Source organism: Sceloporus occidentalis, unplaced genomic scaffold (assembly GCF_023333645.1).
Source record: "Sceloporus occidentalis isolate IW3139 unplaced genomic scaffold, rSceOcc1.0.p SCAF_102, whole genome shotgun sequence".
In the NCBI taxonomy this organism is placed as follows: domain Eukaryota; kingdom Metazoa; phylum Chordata; class Lepidosauria; order Squamata; family Phrynosomatidae; genus Sceloporus; species Sceloporus occidentalis.
This window is the reverse complement of record NW_028317082.1, coordinates 2,317,868-2,340,636: the sequence shown is the minus strand read 5'-3', so window position 1 is coordinate 2,340,636 and position 22,769 is coordinate 2,317,868. Positions and strand designations below refer to the sequence as shown.

At 39.0% G+C, this 22,769-nt stretch overlaps 1 protein-coding gene across 1 annotated transcript in view; it reads left to right on the top strand.

Moving 5' to 3' along the window:
- LOC149283569 (dual specificity calcium/calmodulin-dependent 3',5'-cyclic nucleotide phosphodiesterase 1C-like) overlaps nucleotides 1-22,769 on the top strand; it is a 342,446-nt gene that overhangs the window by 214,681 nt on the left and 104,996 nt on the right. Inside the window, exons 4-7 of the mRNA XM_089497386.1 lie at nucleotides 1,239-1,352; nucleotides 1,933-2,115; nucleotides 3,367-3,433; nucleotides 12,579-12,695. Of these exons, the coding sequence (XP_089353512.1) occupies nucleotides 1,239-1,352; nucleotides 1,933-2,115; nucleotides 3,367-3,433; nucleotides 12,579-12,695 (481 nt within the window). The remainder of the gene's footprint in view (nucleotides 1-1,238; nucleotides 1,353-1,932; nucleotides 2,116-3,366; nucleotides 3,434-12,578; nucleotides 12,696-22,769) is intronic.

The window sequence follows — 22,769 nt, the reverse complement described above, 5'->3', positions numbered from 1 at the left end:
ATCGAAATGATCCGATTCACTTTAATGATCCGAACTTCCCATCACTAGTGTTATCCTTTAATCAGACTTTTCCCCTTATTAGTATTATAATAACATACTTAAGATATACACAAGCTCACCAAAGCTTTACAAAGACAAATGTTTTTTTTTTCCCCGTGTTCCTGTAGCATATGTAAGTTTTTAATGCTATTGGTTTGCTGAATTTTCTGCAAGTATCTTTTCCCAAATTCTCCTATGTAAGCTCATGTGACTATGGTTTTCCTTTTTAGTCCAAGCATCTCAGGTTTCGGTTATGGTAGATTTTCTTATTTGGTAGCAGTCCATGTACCATATGTTAGCCTATACAACATGCTGTCTTGCTCTTTATGCGCATATCACATAAACTGACATAACATTTTCAAATGTTATTGTTACTTTATAACTCTGGGGCCAAGATAGCCTATGCAGATCCTGGAGATGTGGAACTCTCATCTCTAAAGTTTCATGGTCGGTGAAGACATCATTCATAATGCACATATGAAACTTGCTCCAGGTCAAGCTATGATAGTTTAAAAGAACCACCAAGAATTCAGTGTGCTCTACTACTTTATTAGTAACAGGCTGGAAAATTTACATAAATATCAACCATGACCTGAAATAAGCTGAACTTGTTATTTGAGTAAGTTACAGTGCGATAGCTTCTAATGTATATTGATTAAGGAAATAATGAACAATAGTTCACTCTCCTGGAGTTTATTTAGAGAAGGGTGGCATCAGATTTGAGGTGGCAATTATGGTGATGAGAAATACTTTAAGCCAAGCTGGTTTATAAGAGATTCAAAGGAATATGCATATATTATTATAAAATTGAACAAATTTTAAGATCCCACATCAAACCTTTTCAATCCTCTTTGTATTTGTCCGGCCCCTGTACATGGCACTCGTTATTGTATTAGACACAAAGCTCATATTTCAGCACTTACAATATCCTTTTAAAAGAAAATATTGATTCATTCAAATAGGTTTATACCCAATGTCACCAAATAGCAAAGACTTGTGAATATCTGTGTATTTGTTAAGTAAAACAGAACAAATATATTTTGAAAGAACAATAACAATATGCCTATACATTAAAGTAATTTTAATTTCGGTCTATCACCTATATATACTTTTTTTGTTAAATGCTTTATTATAAATTTTATAGATTCACTGTATATTCAGTACTGAGTGTTAACTATTTCATTATTTGTTAACTTTAGGTTACGATGTTTGGTAAAACAGCTGGAAAGAGGGGAGGCCTCTGTAGTGGACCTGAAAAAGAATCTTGAATATGCAGCTACTGTACTTGAGTCAGTTTATATCGACGAAACCAGGTAAGTTTTCATTTACAGGTCAAAAAACAAAAATCATACAAGAGACAGATTCATCGGGATTTAATACTATAAATATATAAAAAAAACTAAACTTGAACAGTTGCCACAAACACATGCCAAATTTGTTGTTATACATTTTGTTTCTGTAAATGTGTTTTGTACAGGCCAGGGCTGTGCATGCAGACAGTACTTGCAGTGTGTTTAATGTTTGGGGCATTAGGCTATATATCTTCATTGGGCTGAATGTTGCTGGTGTGCAATCAACAGGAACATTTAATATGTTTTCATATTGATGAGGAGGGGTTAAAAGGGAACATGAGTGAGTGAATTGAAAAGTGTATGTCCTAAGAAAGGAGGACACACACCGTTCTTAGTGAATGAGCAAAACAAGTACCTACTGAAAGAACCAGGTGCCCTTTTGGGATCCTGGTGACCCTATAGCACGCTATATGTGTTCTGACACAATAAGATGCTACCATCAAATCAGCAGTGTGTTTTGTAAACATTTTGGTATACCAAATAATTATTCTCAAATTGAGTGTTCATAAAACAAAAAAAAATCAATTTTTTCTTTCTTAAGACGCTTACTAGATACAGAAGATGAATTAAGTGACATCCAATCAGACTCTGTACCTTCAGAAGTGCGAGACTGGCTGGCCTCCACCTTCACACGACAAATGGGGATGATGTTGAAGCGGACTGAAGAAAAGCCACGGTTTAGAAGCATTGTCCATGCAGTACAGGCTGGAATATTTGTGGAAAGGTAGACAATAATTGTTTCATTAAATTATTGGTTCCTAAATTCAAAACTTGAAAATATTTAATATTAAAAGTTTTCATTTGGGCATTCATTAGAGATTCATTGGTCTGTTTATATAGCAATGCAATGCAATTTACATTCCCTAAATATTTTTAGGAAGTTATATTTACTACTGAGGATAAAGGAATCCATTTTATTACAGTCTGCCTTAAGAAGAGATGTTTTCAGCTTAGTTTGTGTGCAATAATTTATATTTGTGATGTTATCGTGGCCTGGGGGAGAAAATGCTGCAAAAGTGCAAGAAGGCATTTAATTCCACATGAATCGTAGGGCTGTATGTTTGCTTATCCAAAGATATTAGCTTTGAGCAGGTATTGTGCCAAGTACAATTTATCACGGTGCTCCTTGCTATCTTTTTCTAAAGGTTGTTTTGTGGGAATTGTCCCAAGGCAATTTTTTTAATGTGAAAGTTGTGGCTTAGCAGAACTATTGAACTCAAAGACAAAAGAACTCAAATCAATTTGCAAACAATATTACAGTTTGTTTTATAGCACTAACTAGCATTAACAATATCAAAGGAGTTACATTCATGTGACTTTCCCGATATTTATAGTATATTAAGGAACGTGCACCTCAACAGAGTTGACAACTGGATACTGAATGAGGCTTATCCAGTGATTAATTTTTTTTTTATGTAAGTTACTAACATGATAGGTGCAAACATTATACCTTTGTCATCCATATTATACAGTCCACTATCAATGTGTATTTTGCCCAACCCCTTACGTTCTAAAACTGAATGGTGATACTTGATCATGGTGATCCCCAAAATATCACCTATAGAATTACACTAAAGTTCACCCTGGACAACCAAATTGCCAGCTGAATTGGTCTCATCACAAAAGCATATTTAGTTTAATTTCTTACATTATGAATGTTGTTGGAACAAAAGATCTAAAAGTGATTGCTAAGAGTTAACAGGTAACCATAGTTAACCAAAGTTAACTTGAGTGCACTTGACTTCCAGTTCATTTGGATATTTGTTCAGTGAAAGCTAAAAGAGATAAATGATTAACACATTCACACCTTACTGTAGATTTATATGCTAGAGTTCTTGCTGGAATATATATATATAAAAAAGTGTACTTATATACTGTATATGCTAAATAATTTTTTATTATATATTAACACAACATTTTCTGTCTATCATAGCATAATCATTCCTAAATAACATTTATCATTATATTTGTATAGGATGTACAGAAGGACATCAAACATGGTTGGACTCAGCTACCCCCCTGCTGTCATTGCTGTTCTAAAGGTAAATTTCTGTGAGTTTTGTAAACAGCTGCCATCAGAAATCATGCACAAAGTAATGCCCAGTTGTTGCAGCGGTGTAGTGTTAAGAAACGTGAAATTTTGGACATAATGACAATCATCTTTTCCTTAGCAGGTCTAAAAATTAGGTAAATACAACCTCAGATGAACAACACAAGACATATTACACTTTGTCATGGTTTATTCAACAAAAATAAAGCCAAAATGGAGAAGCCATATGTGAAAAACTAAGTACACGCTGGCCCACTCTTCTTTAAACGTTGCTTCAGTTCATTGAGCTTTGCAGATATTTGAATCGGGTTGAGGTCTGGACTGGGATCTGGATCTTAGTCTTATAGTCAGACCTCTATTTCAGGTCCAATTATAAGACGATCTTGAATATAAGACAAGGTTTTTTAAGAGCAAATGTTCTGAAAAATACCCCTTGTTTTATATTCAAGCAGATACGGTATCTAGGGAGACTTATTGAAGAATGACACCAGGATAAGAAAGCTTTCTGGTGGTAAAAGAAATTAATTCCTTCTGCACATGTAGTCCCCAATGTGAGAAATCTCAAAACTTCTCTCTGGCACTAAAGATAAAAAAAAACACCCAATTTATGATTATATACATATCCTAAAAAGAAAAACAAATTACAAAGTTTCTCCACTGTCTGTTCCAAATATGAAATACCACAATATCTGACAAGTGATCAAGCAGACCACATTGATAGTACCTGTGACAAATGTGAGTCTCAATCTAAGTTGAGTGGTCAGTTAAGCTAACCCTTGACTAGTCTAGACTAGAGTGCACTTGCAATTAAACACTGGCAAAACAACTCACATTCACTAAAATGTGAGTTTTTTTGAATGTCTGACTTATCATTTTGTGAGTTTCAAGTGAGCATGTGAAAGAAGGAAGGAAGGAAGTATAATATATTTTGCTTTGCTAGTTCCAGAACAAAAATCCGGGATCACTACACATTTTACAAATTGTAATATAGGCTACCATAAGTGTTTTTAACCTGTGTGGTTGCAATTTTCTATGTGTGATATATACCGTATTTGCTCGATTATAAGAGCAAATGCTCTGAAAAATACCCCTTGTCTTCTAATCGGGGTCGTCTTCTAATCAGACCTCAAGTAGAGGTCTGATTATGAGACTAAGATCCAGATCCCCCGCACCGCTGCAGGGGACCTGGATCCTCCTGTCTCCCCCCCATTTAACACCCCCCCACACACACTTACCGGTGCTTCCTGCTGTATTGCCGGGGCAGCGGGTTGACGTCTACGCGATCCGCGTAGACAACGTCCGCTGCAGCCGGAAAGAGGTGTGGCTAGCAGTGGGGGGTGAACTCTGATCTCTGACACCCGGGGAAGGTATGCGCGACGGACGCAGACAAACCCCCGCTGCCAACTCCACCTCCTTCCGGCTGCAGCGGAAGGAGACGTCAACCTGCTGCCCCCGGCAATACAGCAGGAAATTGGAAGCACCGGTAAGTAAGTAAGTGAGTGTGTGTGTGTGTGTGTGTGTGCGCTTGTGTGTGTTAAATGGGGGCATAGGGCATTTCTGGAATGCCTTATACCCCTATATGCCACTCTGGCACTTAGGGGGTTAAAAGGCATATTATGGGGCAGAGTGGCATATAGGGAGGTATAAGGCATTTCAGGAGGCAGAGTGGCGTTAAGGGGCCATTTAATAGAGCACTCTGCCTCCTGAAATGCCTTATACCTCCCTATATGCCACTCTGCCCCATAATATGCCTTTTAACCCCCTAAATGCCAGAGTGGCATATAGGGGTATAAGGTATTTCTGGAGGCAGAGTGCTCTATACAATGCCTTTTAACTCCCTTAATGCCACTCTGCCTCCTGGAATGCCTTATACCTCCCTATATGCCACTCTGCCCCATAATATGAATTTTAACCCCCTAAATGCCAGAATGGGATATAGGGGTATAAGGCATTTCTGGAGGCAGAGTGGCACATAGGGGGTCAAAAGGCATACCATGGGGCACAGTGGCATATAGAGGGTTAAAAGGCATATCATGGGCCACAGTGCCATATTGGTGTGGCAAGCCTGGGGGCAGATGTGCGTAACTGGGGGACAGGTTGGAAAATACAAGGAAATAAAAACAAAAAAAATATTTTTCTCAATCATAGCTTTTATTAAAAAAAATAGTTTACATGAATTAACATTTACTGGTAAAACTTTTTTCCTTTAGGGTCGTCTTATATTCAGGCTTTTTCTTTTTTTCCTAAGTTAATATTCAGATTTTGGGGGGTCGTCTTATAATCAGGGTCGTCTTATAATCAAGCATATATATATATATATATATATATATATATATATATATATATATATATATATATATATATATATATATATATATATATATATATATATATATATATATATATATATATATACATACACACACACACAACAGAATAGGGTAGCTGAGTGCAGCCAACTTTTTTCTTTCAAACTGCCCCATAGGTTTTTCCAGTGGTGGTTTTTCAATCATGTAGTACATTTATTTAGTTTTAATATTGTGTTTAAGACTTCCTCACTGATATCTGGTATGACTTCAATTGGTAACTGCCAATGGCGGTTTATTTAATTGAATACGTATGGCAGCACTCCTCAGGAGAAATGAAAGCAAGATAGTGAACCCCCCTTATTATTTAGGGGATACTTTAACTTTAAATATAAATGCTTATTTTATTATTAAATGCCAGGGTCTTATCTGACTGCATAGTATTATTCGTTATGAAGCTTTTATGACAGCCATCATAATGCCTTAGCCCTTTGTTTCATAAATCGTTTATCAGCAGTGAGTCATGCAAGCACATAAAGAATAATCATAACATTTTTCTTCGTTGATTGAAGTGACTCCTGGGAATTGAGACGTAACCCCTGACAGATATTGAACATACAGTGAAACCTGCAATTTAAAGATTTAAATCTTTAATGCAGTGTTGGAACAATGAAGCTTAGTTATGCATGAATATACACAGACTGAAGTCACATCGTCATTTGTAGTCAGGGATGACTTAATGCTGGCTTCAGGCCATGGGCTAATGATTTGTTGCACATTGGTTCCAAAACTAAACAATACTTCTTTGCACAGTACCAAATCACACACATTGTCGCACGAGTGATTGCTGGCCTTATATTTATGCATATCTATCCTATTTATTAAAAGTATTAGCAGTACAAAAATTATGTTTTGCAAAGCAGTGCACAGCAGATCTAAGGCCTGTTCTACTGTGTATCCATGACATTAATAGATTTGTGATGGGTTTCATAAAGCAAACTTATTAAAAGAAAAATGTTTTGAAATTACATTTTTGAAAATAAATAAACATAAAAATGGCATCTAATATGCTATTGATGAGAATGTATTAAGGCACGCAGTAAAATAGATTTATTTGACGCTTGTATTAAAAGGTAAGCTATATAACCATTAGAAGCTGTGTCTCACCATTTATCTTAATTGGTGATACAAAATGAGATTCCTAATGGGGTTGTTGTTCTTTCAGATATATGTATATAATAATTCAGCTGCACATACTGCCATCAGAGTCTATCACGGCACATGCAAGCAAGATTTGGCCTACAGCACATATATAAATGGTGAAAACAGGGAGAGACCAGGCTCACCACAATTTTTTTCTTAAATAGCTACTCCTTTGAGCAAAACCGCACAGCCCTCCTCGTCTCTCCACTCCTCCAAGGGGCGGAATCACAAAGATTTATGTAATATGATAGCTACCCCTTTGGCTTTAGAGGAAGGGGAGCTGGACAAAAAGGAAAGCGTGTAATTCTGATTTAAAAGTTTAAATTCCCGATTCGCTTTAAAGTGGGTCTCCTGTATAAACGCAATATGACCTTTGGAAGAGTGTAAAAAGGCCAACAATTTAGTACGCTGTTGGGGTTTATTGAGGCCTCTAATGTTTAAAGAAACCACGTTCAGAAGGTCACGTGACATTGTGCAATACCCAGCAATAGAGCAAATTGAGATTCAGTTCCGCTGGACCATATATCGGTAAAGAAAAAGGATAACCTAACAAAACGATCTGAACCAAAAAAGAACAAGTAACATGGATGTAGTGTGATGTGTGAAGGGGAACATTGCCCCTATAAATGGGTGACAAAGCATCCCACAAGAGGTTGAGCAGTGGGACTGCGATCAGGCCCATAACCACTGTCCAAAAGTGGACAGGAAAGCTCTGTGTGGGGGGGTGACAGAGCTTGGTGTGAGGCCCAGAAGGCCAGCTGGTAGGAGAGGTATGGTGTGGTGCAACACCGTCGACAGAACATATATGTGGTCAACAGAATATCCATACAGAGGATATATAATCAACGTGTAGTGTGTAGTACAAAGTAATCATGGGGAAATGTGCCGGTGAGTGTGAGGAGTGAAGATGGACAGAGAACGCATATTAAGGGAAATACAGTAATCAAGCATTTGTACTCTCTAAACCGATGGGGTAGGCACATGGGTCTGGCCCCTAGGGATTGTAAGACCCCGGCATCGCGGGGATGAGAGCCCATAATTAGAAATGTGTGGTGCAAACAAAAAATAAAATATGTTGATTGGGAGAAAAAAGGGAAGGGAGCCCACTTATAACCGTGTATAAGTGCCTTAGCAGGGCAATCAGATAAGCAGCGCTAAAACATAATAACCATAAGTTAATATAAGGAGTAAAGTGACAATAAGGTATGACACAACCTCTTACCCTCCGAAGATCAGTGGCGGTGTCGAGCGGAAGGAGGGTGGAGGAAAAGAAAAATTATAAATAAAAAAGGGGAGAAGAGAAAAAACAAACAAACAAAAAAAAAAACCCCGTGGAAAAGTCCGTATGTTCGAGTCACATGAAAAAAGCGCTGTAAGACCCGGAAGATGCAGGGGTAAACGATGAGATGCGGAGAAACGTCCAGCGAATTCAACCTGAATCTTCAGCTGGAATCGCCGCACGGCCGCTCCTCTTCCTCCGGATGTTCGGCAGCGACCAGGATCTCGCGGGGTCAGAAAGAGGCTTCTGAAGTGGCGTCGAGGGCTCCCAGTCCTGCACTGAGGTCTCCGGTAAGTCCAGTTGCGCCAAAAAGGATTCCAGCTCGCTATGTTGGCGGAGTGTGAAGACGTCTTTGTGCCTCCGAACTATGAGTACGAATGGGAACCCCCACTGATACGGGATATTAGCCGCTCGCAGTAGGGCAGTGACAGGTCTAAGCGCTCTTCGTTTTTGGAGCGTGACCGGGGAAATATCCTGGAAGATGCTTATTTTCTCACCGTTGTGTTCCAGATCACCGGATAAGCGACAGGCTCTCAGGATAGCTTCCTTAACCGAATACTCATGTAGGCAGCAAATTACATCGCGTGGTGGGGCCGATGGGGGTCCTTTTGGGCGTAAGGCCAGGTGAGCTCTGTCGAATTGTATAGGTGTGTCAGGTGATTGTTTCAAGACACTATTAAATATCGATTGAAGTGTAGTGCGAATATCACCCGCGGCCACCGATTCAGGTATTCCCCGAACCCAGAGATTATTTCTCCTCCCTCGATTATCTGAGTACTCCATTTGACGGTGAAGGGCTTTGAAAGATTCTGAGTGGTCTTGTAATGTCGTGGAAAGGGTATCGATGGCGTCGCTTGTTTTAATTTGATCATGGAGGGCCTGATCCAGGGCCTTATCTATCACAGAAATTAAATCAGCCTTTGTCGGCAAGCATTGAAGGGCCTCCTACCAAGAGTGCCCCGTGGATTGTGCGTCTGGAAGGGTGAGATCCCGGTCCAAGGAGGCGTCGTTGGAGCATTCACTAACTCTGCTAGAAGGGGAAGGCGCCATCTTAGATCCAGACTCCCGCGCATCCATATCTCGGGAACCTCGGAAAAAATGTCTCATCGAGGGGGCTAGATGCTTCTCCTGTGAGCTTGAAGGTTTCGGAGTCCCCCCCCGAACGATTAGATTTCCCCATATCGTAAGTTATCCGTGAAAAGCGTAAATTGTTCTGGTACGGTGTGCAGAGCTGCAGACTCAAGCAGCCATCTTGGTCGAGCGCTAGCCCCGCCCCCCTTAAATAGCTACTCAACAAAAACATATGTCATCCTAAAAGACAACATTTCCTAGTTCAAAAAAATGCAACATTATACCCATAGTGTCTTACTGACTGAGCTATACAATGATCTCAGAATTTGTTATTTAATTATTTGTTAGTATTGGATGCTTACATTTTTACAAAGAACATTTTCTTAATGTCCCAAATTGAGTTTTTATAATACATATTGTCTATGTAATACCAGCTTTAGCAAAGATAATAGTTATAATACAAGCAGAGACGGCCTTAAGTGTTCTGGCGCCCTGTGCGGGCTACTCCTCTGGCACCCCCCCATCCCCTTCTCTCTGCCCCTTCTCACTGCCTCCCCCCCTGCCCCTTCTCCCTATCCTTACCTCGTTGCCAGAGTCCTGCGGTGGGAGCGGATGGCCTCTGTCTTCCCGATCTGCCGTGGTGCACGCTTCACAGCTGAGCGCCGGAAAAATTTTGGCGCTCAGCATGAAACGCCGGCACCGCGACGGAGTCACGGAGAGTGAGGGGTGCCAAGCGGTTGCTGCAAAACTTCACGAGCGACCACTCGGCGGCCCTACCCGGGACTTAAATTGAAACATCGTTTTTTTGGTTTGTTTTATATTTATTTAACATCCTCCATGTTAAATAAAGTTAAAAAAAAAACAAACAAAAAACAATGCTTTAATTTAAGTCCCGGGCAGGCGCCCCTGTTGCCATGGTGCCCTGTGCGGCCGCACAGGTCGCACACCCCTAAGGCCGGCCCTGAATACAAGAAGGGTAGACTTTCCTTTATAGGACATATCTAAGTTATTTGATGGATCTGTATTTGTGAAAAAGAGAGCAACCCTCTAAAATTCTATAGTTTTACTTAATAACAATTATCTGTTCCGTAGCAGGCCTAAAAAAAAAGATGAACAACATACGGCATATGTCATGATTTATTAGATAAAAATAAAGTCAAAACGCAGAAGCCATGTTTGAGAAATTAACTAACCTTTACTGGTTCCGTAGGAATTAAAATGCTAAGTAGCAGACAGGTGCTGTTAATCAAATGCCCTTGATTAATTGATCATTAGCAAGTATGACCACCTCTATAAAAGACAAAGTTTTAGCAGTTTGCTGGTCTGGAGCATTTAGGTGTGTGTTAACACAATGCCAGGGAGGAAAGACAGCAATGATCTTAGAGAAGCAATTGTTGCTGCCCATCAATATGGGAAGGAATATAAGGCCATTTCCAAACAAGTCCATCATTCTACAGGCAGATTATTCAAAAGTGGAAAACATTCAAGAGAGTTGCCAACCTTCCCAGGACTGTACGTCCCAGCAAATTCACCTCAAGGTCAGACTGTGCAATGCTCAGTGAAATTGAAAAAAAAAAAAGCAATAGTTACATCTCAGACTCTACAGGCTTCAGCATGTTAAACGTTAAGATTCATGACAGTACAATTATAAAAAGATTAAACAAGTATGGTTAGTTTGGAAGGGTTGCCAGTAGAAAGCCTCTTCTAGCTAAAAAGAACATGTCAGCATGGCTTAGGTCTCCAAAGTTGCATCTGAAAAAAACACAAGACTTCTGAAACAATGTCCTTTGGACAGACGAGACCAAAGTGGAGATGTTTGGCCATAATGCACAGTGCCACGTTTAGCGAAATCTAAACACAGCTTATAAACACAAACACATCATGCCAACTGTCAAACACGGTGGTTTTGCAGCCACATAACCTGGAAACCTTGCAGTTATTAAGTCGACCATGAACTCCTCTGTATACCAAAGTATTCTAGAGTCAAATGCAAGACCATCTGTCTGACAGCTAAAGCTTGACTGAACAGGACAATGATCCCAAGCACACCAGCCAATCTACAACAGAATGGCTGAAAAAGAAAAGAATTAAGGTGTTGCAATGGGCCAGTCAAAGTCCGGACTTTAACCCAATTAAAATGCTGTAGCGGGACCTTAAGAGATCTGTGCATAAACAAATGCCCAAAAACCCCAATGATCTGAAGCAATGTTGTAAAGAAGCATGAGCCAAAATTCCTCCTCAATGATGTTGTTTACTGATGAAGTCATACAGAAAACCATTACTCCAAGTTATTGCTGCTTAAGGTGGTTCTACAAGCTATTAAATCATAATGTGTACTTAGTTTTTCACACATGGCTTCTCCATTTTAGCATTTTTGTTGTAATAAACCATGACACAGGGTAATATGTCATATGTCTTTGTTCATCTGAACTTGTATTTACCTAATTTAGACCTGCTAAGGAGCAGATGGTTGTTTTTATGTCCTTATATGTAAAACTATAGAGTTCAAAGAGGGTGTGCTTTCTTTTCCACATGACTGTAAGTAAAGTATTTTAGAGATATAATTAGGGGAGCAAAACGATTTCTGGATGTCTTTAAAGTTTATAAAAGTATTAATGCCCAATAAACAAATAAGATAAGAAAACTAGTCATTTGTCTTGTCCCTATCTTTTGCTATAACAGTTCTCTAATCATTCCTTAAAGACCCCTAAGAATTCAGGATTTAATCGACTTCAGAACAGTTAGTCTTTCAGAACTAATTGAAGAGCAACTGTTCTGTGTTGTCTTGTCTATTTATTTTCCTTCTCAGGTGAATTGCGGTAAACATGTTTAATAGAAACTTTTATTTTTACCCTAAATAAAAATCCTGTAATGGTAAACTCCAGTTAGGCATGCTTGTTCAGCCATAAACATTTAAGAATGCATGACCATTAATTCTAACAAGCATTTTAAAAAAAAAATAATATATGTTTAGTAAAGGTTTACAGTATGTATCCTTTTACGGACAGATCAACATTAAGCAGGACTGTTACGTAAGATAAAGTTTCTTGTGGATTTACAATGCAAATGTACTAACTTGATCTTGTTTTTTTTGGGCTATATATATATGCATTAGTCTATGTACTTCCTAATTAGTCTTTAATTATTAAAAATATTTGAATTCTATATTTTATTCACTATATTACATATAAATAGTCCTTGTTTCATTTATATGTTTATACTATTACATGTGTTCCAGTACTTCAGAACTAATCAAAGCACTTATTTGTGTTTTGCAGAATGTTGACAAGTGGTCCTTTGATGTATTTGCACTAAATGATGCCAGTGGCGATCATGCACTTAAATTCATCTTTTACGAATTGCTCACACGTTATGATTTAATCAACCGCTTCAAGGTGAGTGGCTTCAAAAATTTTGGAAAGATCACTTGCATAGTTATTTGCTAAGTGGCACTTATGTACAGAATCCAGTAGCCCATTAATAATTACTCAGCTTTTGGTATGTGGGCTCTGTCTGTAGTTATTGAATATCCAAGGTGCCCAAACTGCTTGCGGGTCTTCCCAGTTTGAATAGCAGAAAAAAAGAGGTTAGCAGTCGGCACTCACAAATTGCAATAAATCAAAACTAGAAAAGATACAAAAAAACCTTTTATTCATGGTCTGTGGACTCCTTAAAAACATGACAGAAGAAAACACATAGTCTCCTTCATACCTGCAAATAGTCTCCTTCATACCTGGCAACTCTCCGGGTTTGACCTGGACATTGCCGGGTGAGCACCGCTCCTCCGGTTCAAAACCCGAATCCTCCGGGTTGCAAGAGCGGGGTCTTGACACGCCCCGATCCCCGCCCATTTTTCCATTAAATGGGAGTGTTTCCCGTTGCCGTCAGCAGGAACGCCCCATTAACGTCAGTGGGACCACCCACCGACATCAGCGGGACCGCCCGGCGATGTCAGTGTGCAGTCCTGGCCGCGTCCCGCAAGGGAAGGCTCCGGGTAGCTGCAGCCCAGAAGTTCCAAAGTATGTGTATGATTACACACACACACACACACAGTCAAAAAAAACTGACACACTACCAGAACAAACATTCATCTTAATGTCTAATCCATGTCTAATTGGTATTATTGTCTCTGATGTGTTAATTGGTTTCCCTATGTTTATTTGTTCTGTGTCTGTTATCTCTCAACCACTCTGCATTTTTCACCTCCAGGCCCATCATTTATGACACCCCACTCAACTCCCCCCGTCCTTTTCTCTAATACCATCACTTGTTTTAAGTAGTAACCTCTGTCATGTTGATTAGTATTGCTTCAGACCTGATGAAGAGAGGATAACTCTTTTAAATATTATTTATTTCAAATAGCTTGTCTGTGCCATCTTTGACAGTTGCACATGTTCAGTAACTATGTTAGTATATACCAATCTAAACCAGGGGCGGGCTGGCAGCCTACGGCTTGGGGGCAAGTCTAGTCTAGTGGCCCATTGCGCCACCGAATCAGCCCACCATCCGTGCCCATTTTTCCTGATTTTCTAACACATATTGATGTAACGTGATGGTATAGGGAGTTCATCAGTATACTAAAAAAAAAAAAAAAGTTGTGACCCCTGCGATCATTGTTGTTTCAGGCTTTTGTCCCACATTTTGTCCCCCCCCGCTCAGCAAGCCCCTGATCTAAACAATATATGGCACAAGGTATGAGAGCGTATTTTTAATAACGTGATTTGGATGAAGTATGTATGTATGTTAATACCACATTATAGAAATTTAGTAGACAAATTCAGAGAAGCCATTTTTTCCAAGTTTCAGCACCAGGTTACATTATGCATATCCTTTAATATTTAAAGAATCATTGCATGTGTGTGCAGGAGAGCTGAACATACTATATCGACAATGAGGATTTTGGTGTGCCTAGATCATACTCACTGATGAATTCTGATCAAGCAGGGATGCTTTATGTTTCTAAATTAGCTATGTCATATTTCTTGGTTATTGCTTGAATAATAATTGTTGTATGCCTCTTATGCATTTTAGGTTGTGCACTTCCTCTTCTGTACATATTTATTTTTGCTGTGCATATTTTACCAAATTTTAAGGGATTAGCAGTAGGGTGACCACATGTCCCGCAATGGGACTTTGTCACGGGCAGCCTCAATCTGGGACAATGCATTGTCCCGGTATTGAAAAACTTTGTCTTTTTTTTGCGGAGGAGAGAGAGGGGCGCCAAGTTTTCGGTGCAGCTCAGTCTCCTCCGCGAGGCTTCTAACTTGGTCTCTGTGCCAGCATTTCATGCTGAGCGTCGGAATATGACGTCACCGCGGCAGAGCAGGGAGACAGAGGGGCAGAGAGAGTAGAGAGAGGGTAGATAGTGAGAAGGGAGGGAGAGGGAGGGTAGATAGTGAGAAAGGGGGTGGTAAGAATATTGAAATAAAGAGTGAAAATGAGTGAGAATGAATTAATGTGTGGATGAATTGTGTGAATGCATGGGAGTGTGAATGAATGTGTGGATGAATTGTCTAAATGAGTGAGGGTATGATTTAATGAATTTGTGAGAATGCATTAATGAATGTGTAAATAATTTGTGTGAATGAGTGAGAGAATAAATTATTGTGTGAATGAATTACGTGAATGAAAGTGTGAATTAGTGAGTGACTGTAAAAGTTTGTGTGTATCATAGATGTATAATTGATTTATGGAAAGCAAAGATGGCACAGGCAGGGGTGTTTATGGGACAAAGATGTCACAGGCCAGGCTGTTTGGGGACAAAGTTGACTCATGCTGGGCTGTTTGGGGACAAAGATGGCAAGTCCTGTGTGTGTAATTTAGGTGCTGGTCAGGTTCTATGTGGGCACTGTGGACGCCAGAGCTGGCTTTGGGGTGTGCGACCAGTGATCTATGCCTGTAACTTATCTATACCTTTAATGCTGAGTTTTTATGTGAATTCTAAGTGATCTATACATGCAAAGCTGGGGTTGTGTGTTATTCTGTTGACCCATATGCTATGTTTCCATACATTATTTATGTATACCTGCAAATACAGGGTTTGTATGTCTTATTCAGTTGATCAATTCCTGCAGTGCTGTTTCCATGTGTTTATTTGATCTATACCTTCAGTGCTGAGTTTACATGTGATTTTCATTTGATCTATACCTGCAGTGCTGGGTTTGTGTGTTCTGTTGATCTATACCTGCAATGCTATGTTTCCCTACATTATGATTGTATACCTGCAAATACAAGATTTGTATGTCTGATTCTGATTCAGTGTGGCAAATATTTTTTGGTGCAGGAAAGGGGAGTGATTGCATGCTAGGGTGTGTGGAGCAGGGCCCAATTTTTTCAATATAAAATGAATTGGCAACAGGGTCTAATATTTATATATATCGGCAGCAGGGTCTAATATTAAAGAGATAAGTACATATTATGTAGTTACAAATGCATGTATAACACACACATATATATATATATATATATATATATATATATATATATATATATATACCTGTGTCTGTAATCTGATGAGCTTCATAGTGTGTCCCTGAATGGCAGAAATAAAATGTGGTCACCCTAATTAGCAGCTCCAGCTGCCACACAGGTGCCTCTATTAACGGCATCCAGAGAAGGCTTTAAAGGACTTGAAGGTCTCTGTGGCCTAAAATGCAATCCTCTAACAATAATTCAGTTCCTTGGTAAGCAATATAGCCATGTTAAATTAGATAGCACTCAACAAACCTGGGGTACTTTGACGTAGTGGGGGGGCTAAGCAATATATGGCCATATAGTGTGACAGAATCCACAATATTAATGCCTTAAACAGGTGTTTTTTTGAATGGTATTTGCTTGGCATGCATTTAATTCTTGCTGTGTATTTATTGGTCATTATTATTCTAGCAGCAACTCTGGAATATGGATGTGTATGCCTTTTATACTTTTAAGGTTGTGCACTCTCCTTTCTGTATATTGTTTTACTATATGTAATAGTTTGCACCTTGTTGGTTATATTATATGCCCACATAATTTTAAATGGATTAACATTGTTAGAACCTGTGCATTAGGTGTGAATATATATTATAATGTAACCAAATGATTTGTGTAGTAAATTATGCTATTTGCAAGCTTATAAAACCTTTTTTCTGGAACTAAATAAAATGTTGTGTGGATGCATCTGCACATAAGTTTTCAGGGCAGTTTAATTCTCGTGGACTTGATAACTCGTGTGCAGCTTCATCTATATGGGATTTATGGTGTTTCATTAGAAGGTTTCATAGCTTGCAAATAAGCCTGCTTAGTACATGTATTATTCAATTTATCTACCCCAATGAAATATTGAATAGGAGAGCTGCACATGTCCATATCTTCCTGACTAGAAGAAATACTGATGAACCACCATTCTTCCAGTCTGCGTCTCTGAAAACCTGAATTACTTAATTGAGGCTATCTGTGTAGCCTGCTCTCATGACCCGGCTACCCATGTAACCCTTTTACAGTAGTTCAGATCAGAACCCTGGACAGCGCAACTCTCAGCTCGTCAGCCTTTATTCTACATTAGTCATCAGGGGGGAAAGCTGACAACATTACTTATCTGTGAGGTGAGAGTTCAGCCAAGTTGCCCAGTAATAATCTAATGCAATCTGTAACATATCTGGCAAAGAACATGCTACATGTACACTATTCAGCTGTGTTATATCCAGCAAAATATATTTACAAAATATATTGATAGAGAATGCATAGACCATCCATAGAAGGCCCAGAAAAAAAAAATCAGCCCATCTAGTCTACCCACTGTAATGATTTAGACTTTAATCACTCCATGGTTTTGTCTTAGATTTATCTTATGTATGTTTAAATTCCCTCACTGTTTTCGCCTCTACCATTTCTTTTGGGAGGCTGTCCCATTTATCTATCATCCCCCTTTGTATTCAGAAGATTTAATTTACCACTAAATATCTTCATATAGAATAAAAACTATTGTTCAGTGCTGCAGATTGTTAGTGCCATATAAATAATAAACTATTTATAGAACAGAAAATGTAATTTGAGGTTTAAAAAGATTTGTACTGTCAGGTCGACTTTTAAAAGCATTAACACATTTCGGAAACTTTTTCACAGTAGTCTTCTCTTGTGTGACTGTTGGCTTGTAGGTAGAGGTTATCTATTTTAGATTGCTCACCTGATCATTACACAGATAGGGACTTTTATAACGTCACATTTTAAATACACTCCTCTGGGAAGGCTTTCCACAAGATTTTAAAGTGTTTCTCTGGAAATTGTTAGCACATTCATCTAGTAGAGCATTTGTGAGGTCAGGCCCTGATGGTAGACAAGAAGGCCTTCCCCAAACTGTTCCCACAAAGTTGGAAGCATAGCATTGTCCAAAATGTCCTGGTATGCTGAAGAGGAGGTAGCAAGAAATTTTGGACAATGCTATGCTTCCAATTTTGTAAAACTGTTTTGGGAAGGCCCTTTGCTATTCCAGCATGACTGTGCCCCAGTGCACAAAGCAGGGTCCATAAATACATGGTTGGATGAGTTTGTTGTGGAAGAACCTGACTGGTCCACAAAGAGCCCTGACCTCAACATCATCTAACACCTTTGGGAACTGGACTGGAGATTGTGAGCCAGGCCTTCTTGTCTAACATCAGTGCCTGACCTCACAAGTGCTCTACTGGATGAATGGGCAAAAATGCACATAGAAACACTCCAAAATCTTGTGGAAAGCCTTCCCAGAAGAGTGGAAGCTGTTATGGTTACAAAGAGGGGACCAACTATATATTAATGTATATGGATTTAAAATGTGATGTCATAAAAGTCCCTGGTCAAGAGTCTCAATACTTTTGTGTATTTAGTGTAAGCACATGCAAGCGTCCCATAATTACTGAAATTGTAAAGAGCTCACTGAGTCTCCTGTATGGCGCCCATCAACAAGTTTTTCACACAAAGCAAATATATGCTTCTGCTATCATATGACACAGAACCTGACAAGGCAAATTTATAGGTACTGTATTTGTCATTCCCCTTAATCTGCCTAAAAGCAACATTAACATTACATTAATCTACTAAGCATTCAATTTATAACAGGACACACAAATGATGGTCTCTAAATTCAACAGTTTGTAAAACATTATAATAAATATTGACTTACTGGCCTTGAAACACATAATGCAAGTGGCATTGATGGCATACTAGTTAAGTAACCCCATTGTTCTGTGAAAATATCTTGCCTCATCAAGCCCTGCATTAAAAAAGTTTCAATAGTACAAGGAAATTACATCTCAGAAGAAGGGAAAGCTGTAAAAGATAATGTTAGATGCAATAAAACATCAGATGATGAAGGCAAGTACAAATTGTGTATTACATATTGTATTTTAGACTGTTTATCTGTATGTGCTAATTGATGTGTCTCTACTAATATTTAACTGTATTGTAAAAGTATCTTCCAGTAAATAAATTATACTGTAGTAATTTCTGTATGTTAAGTGAGATCATACATTCAAAATATTTATGTTATGTCCTGCATATTTAAAAATACTTGTTGTTTTTTTTTTTGCAAATTACAAACTCTTTACCATTGTACTCTTTAATTTCAATTTATTACCAATTAAATGCCACAATAAGAATTTAAAGTTATTTTCTAACTTGGTAGATTTGTATGCTTGTAAAATAAGCACTTGGCACACATGGTCAAGGTCTAAATGCATGTGAAATAAAACCATCAAGTAATTGATGCATTTTACACTATTAATGCTAAAAGGTAATATAAGGAAGTAATTTAAGTTGACAGATATAGCACTGAAGGGATAATGGTAAAAAATGGCAAAGTGGAAATGGTACGCAGTGAAGGGAACCAAACAGAAGATAATCTCCAAGGCAGTAGCTATAAGGAATAAGGCCACTTGTTCTGAAAGGGGGGAATACAAGGATCAGTTCCCCAAATCAGAGGCAGAGAATAGTCAGCGAGTACATACCTGAAAGTAAACAAGATACAAATTTTTGTCCAAGTAAGAGACTCACTGTGTGCAACTCTGTAATTTCCAAACTGGGAAACGTTCCGAATTTCGTCCGAACCAAATGGTCTGGATACATTGTCAGAAAACAAAATGGCCCCAAACCAAAAAATATATATATATATAGAACACCTACAATAACCCCTACCTATAAGGATTAATATAAAAGTTAAAGTACCTTTGATACTGACATCCTAAAGATTTGATTATGGTCTGAGTTTCTACATTGAGAACAATGGGCAGACTGGATGGGCTGCATGATTCTTATCTGCCATCAAATTCTATGTTTCTATATTGGTTATAAAAATCTGTTAATGACCCCATGCCTTTGCATAACCTTTCAACATACCCCTAGACAAGAAATCAGTGAGCAATTTACTTACCTGGCAGATAATGCCGATACTCTCTCTGGAACCGTCAGACCTTCCTCGTCCACAGGAGGTGCCACACTGCTGAAAATCTTAAAATCAAAGTGTGACAGTGGAAGTTGATCTTTGATCGCCTTCTAAGCTCTTTTAAATCAGGCATCCGTAGCCATACAATATAAGGCGGACGCTGCGGTCTGGGGGAAGGCCGATCTCGACACAGAGGCATTCCAGCAACACCATTTGGGTGAAGAAAGCAATCCTAGATTGCTTTGTAAATTGCCACCAAGGGGATTATTTTCCTGAAGGGGTCAATCCAAATATTATAAATGAAACATAATTACTTCAAACACCTAAGTACATAAACAACTGGAATAGACTTTATATGTAACATATCACTTACACAACATTAGGGCTGCAACTAACGATTATTTTAATAATTGATTAGTTGGCCGATTATTTTTTCGATTAATTGATTAATCGGATAAAAAAATGCAATTTTTTTTATTTAAAATAATGTAATAAACTTACAATTTACACTTTCATCTCTTTATCGCAATGGCATTTCTCTATTCACCTTCCTTTTTTACTGACATAATAATAAAAGCTACAAGAAACAGTGTTTCTCAAACTAGGTTTTAATACAAAGTTATTAGTAAATATTAATTCATATGTTAATTATTTTTCATATTTAATAAAAACTATGAGAAAACAGGTTTGTTTATATTTTCTTTTATTTACAAAACTGCCCCCAGTTATGCACATCCACTCCCGGTCCAGCGGCGTTCCTCCTGGCTGCGGTGAAGGGGGCACGGTTGGACTAGTCTGGAGGTCGTCCAGAGCTGGTGTGATGCAGTCTGGGGGGCGGAGCTTGAGATGAGAGCCGGATTTAAAAAACCCCAGAAATGCTCAGTCTAGTACCCTGTTGTGGTCTTCATTGCCTGAGAGTTCTCTGAAGTTGGGTTACTTAAGCTTTTGACCTTTGTATCTTCTGGATTCCAGACCTGTCTTATATTACTACACGCTTTTGTGTACCAACCCGGCTATCCTGTTTGTATTAACCCCTGCACTGGTGAGTTCGTTTCTGGTTCCTGTGGTCGTGGTTCCTGCACCCTGCATTCCAACTTGGCCTTTTCTTCATCTGCTTGCACCTGCATCCAAGTCCCAGCTTCCTGTCACTAACGGTCTCCTTTAGTGCTGGGCTCTTGGAACTTCTGCGGTTTGAGCCTTGGTGTTAGTGGTCGTGACAGTTTCTCACTGTAGAATGATAAACTTTAAAATGTTTGGAAATGGCCTTATAACCCTTCCCACATTGATGGACAGCAATGATTGCTTCTCTAAGATCATTATGAGGTGTATATATATACACCTGATAAATGCTCTACTGGATGTGAAAAAAAAAATCCCACAGAAACACTCCATAATTTTGTGGAAAGCCTTCCCAGTGGAAAGGCTGCAAAGTATTAATGTCTATGTATATAGAATGTGATGTCATCAAAGTCCCTATTGGTATAATGGTCAGGTGTCCCAATACTTTTGTCCATATAGTGTGTGTGTGTGTGTGTGTGTGTGTGTGTGTGTGTGTGTGTGTGTGTGTATATATATGTGTATATATATATATATATATATATACACACACACTGTATTTGCTCGATTATAATAAGACCCTGATTATGACACCCCAAAATTTGAATATAAATTTAGGAAAAAGAGAGACTACCTTAATGGGAAAAAATGTTTTATTAATTCACATGTAAGCTATTTTTTCATATTTAATAAAAACTACCGTATTTGCTCGATTATAAGACGACCCTGATTATAAGACGACCCCTCAAAATCAAAATATTAATTTAGGAAAAAAACAAAAAGCCTGAATATAAGACTACCCTATAGGAAAAACGTTTTACTAGTAAATATTAATTAATGTAAACCATTTTTTCATATTTAATAAAAGCTATGATTGAGAAAAATATATATTTTTTATTTCCTTTTATTTGCCAACCTGCCCCCCCAGTTATGCACATCTGCCCCCAGGCTTGCCACTCTGCCCCCAGAAATGCCTTATACCCCCTATTTGCCACTCTGCCCCTTGATGTGCCTTTTAACCCTCTATATGCCACTCTGCCCCATGATATGCCTTATACCCCTATATGCCACTCTGGCATATAGGGGGTTAAAAGGCATATCATGGGGCTGGGTGGCATATACGGGGTTAAAATGCATATCATGGGGCTGAGTGGCATATAGGGGGTTAAAATGCATTTCTGGAGGTATATCTATATATAACTGCTAACAGCAGTTCACACTCCTATCAAGCCAAGGCAGCCAGTACATGCTGGAACCTGGGGATGATAGTAGTGTGATTACAGCCTCCCTATGCCATGCTACCATCACCACCCCCCTTACACATCCATGCTATCACACACACACTCATTCACAAACATTTAAATACTCATTCATTCCATTAATCACACATACTTCACACATTAATCACAAAAACCCTCCCCCACCCCCTTACCTGAACTGCAGATCTCCCACTCGCAGACTTCTGCAGGGGCCCGGCTGTGCGAGCAACTTCTCTGGCCCCGCCCCAAGAGGAAGGACGGGGGAGGCAGAGTTATGTGAGGACTGTGCTAGCTTCCTGTTCTCCTGCAGCTAGTAGGAGCGACGCTGCTCGCGACCAAAGCCCGGTAAGCAGCCTGGCCCCAGCAGAATGAGGTCTGATTAGAAGACGACCTCGATTATAAGACGAGGGGTATTTTTCAGAGCATTTGCTCTGGAAAAAACCTTGTCTTATAATCGAGCAAATACGGTATAATTGCATTTTTGTTTGTATTTCCTTTTATTTGCTAACCTGCCCCCAGTTATGCACATTTGCCCCAGATATGCCTTATACTCTGCCTCCCTGATATTCATTTTAACTCCCAATATGCCACTCTGCCTCCCTGATATTCCTTTTAACCCCCTATATGCCACTCTGCCTCCCTGATATTCCTTTTAACTCCCTATATGCCACTCTGCCTCCCTGATATTCTTTTTAACCCTCTATATGCCACTCTACCTCCAGAAAGTCCTTATACCCCCCTATATGCCACTCTTACCCTCC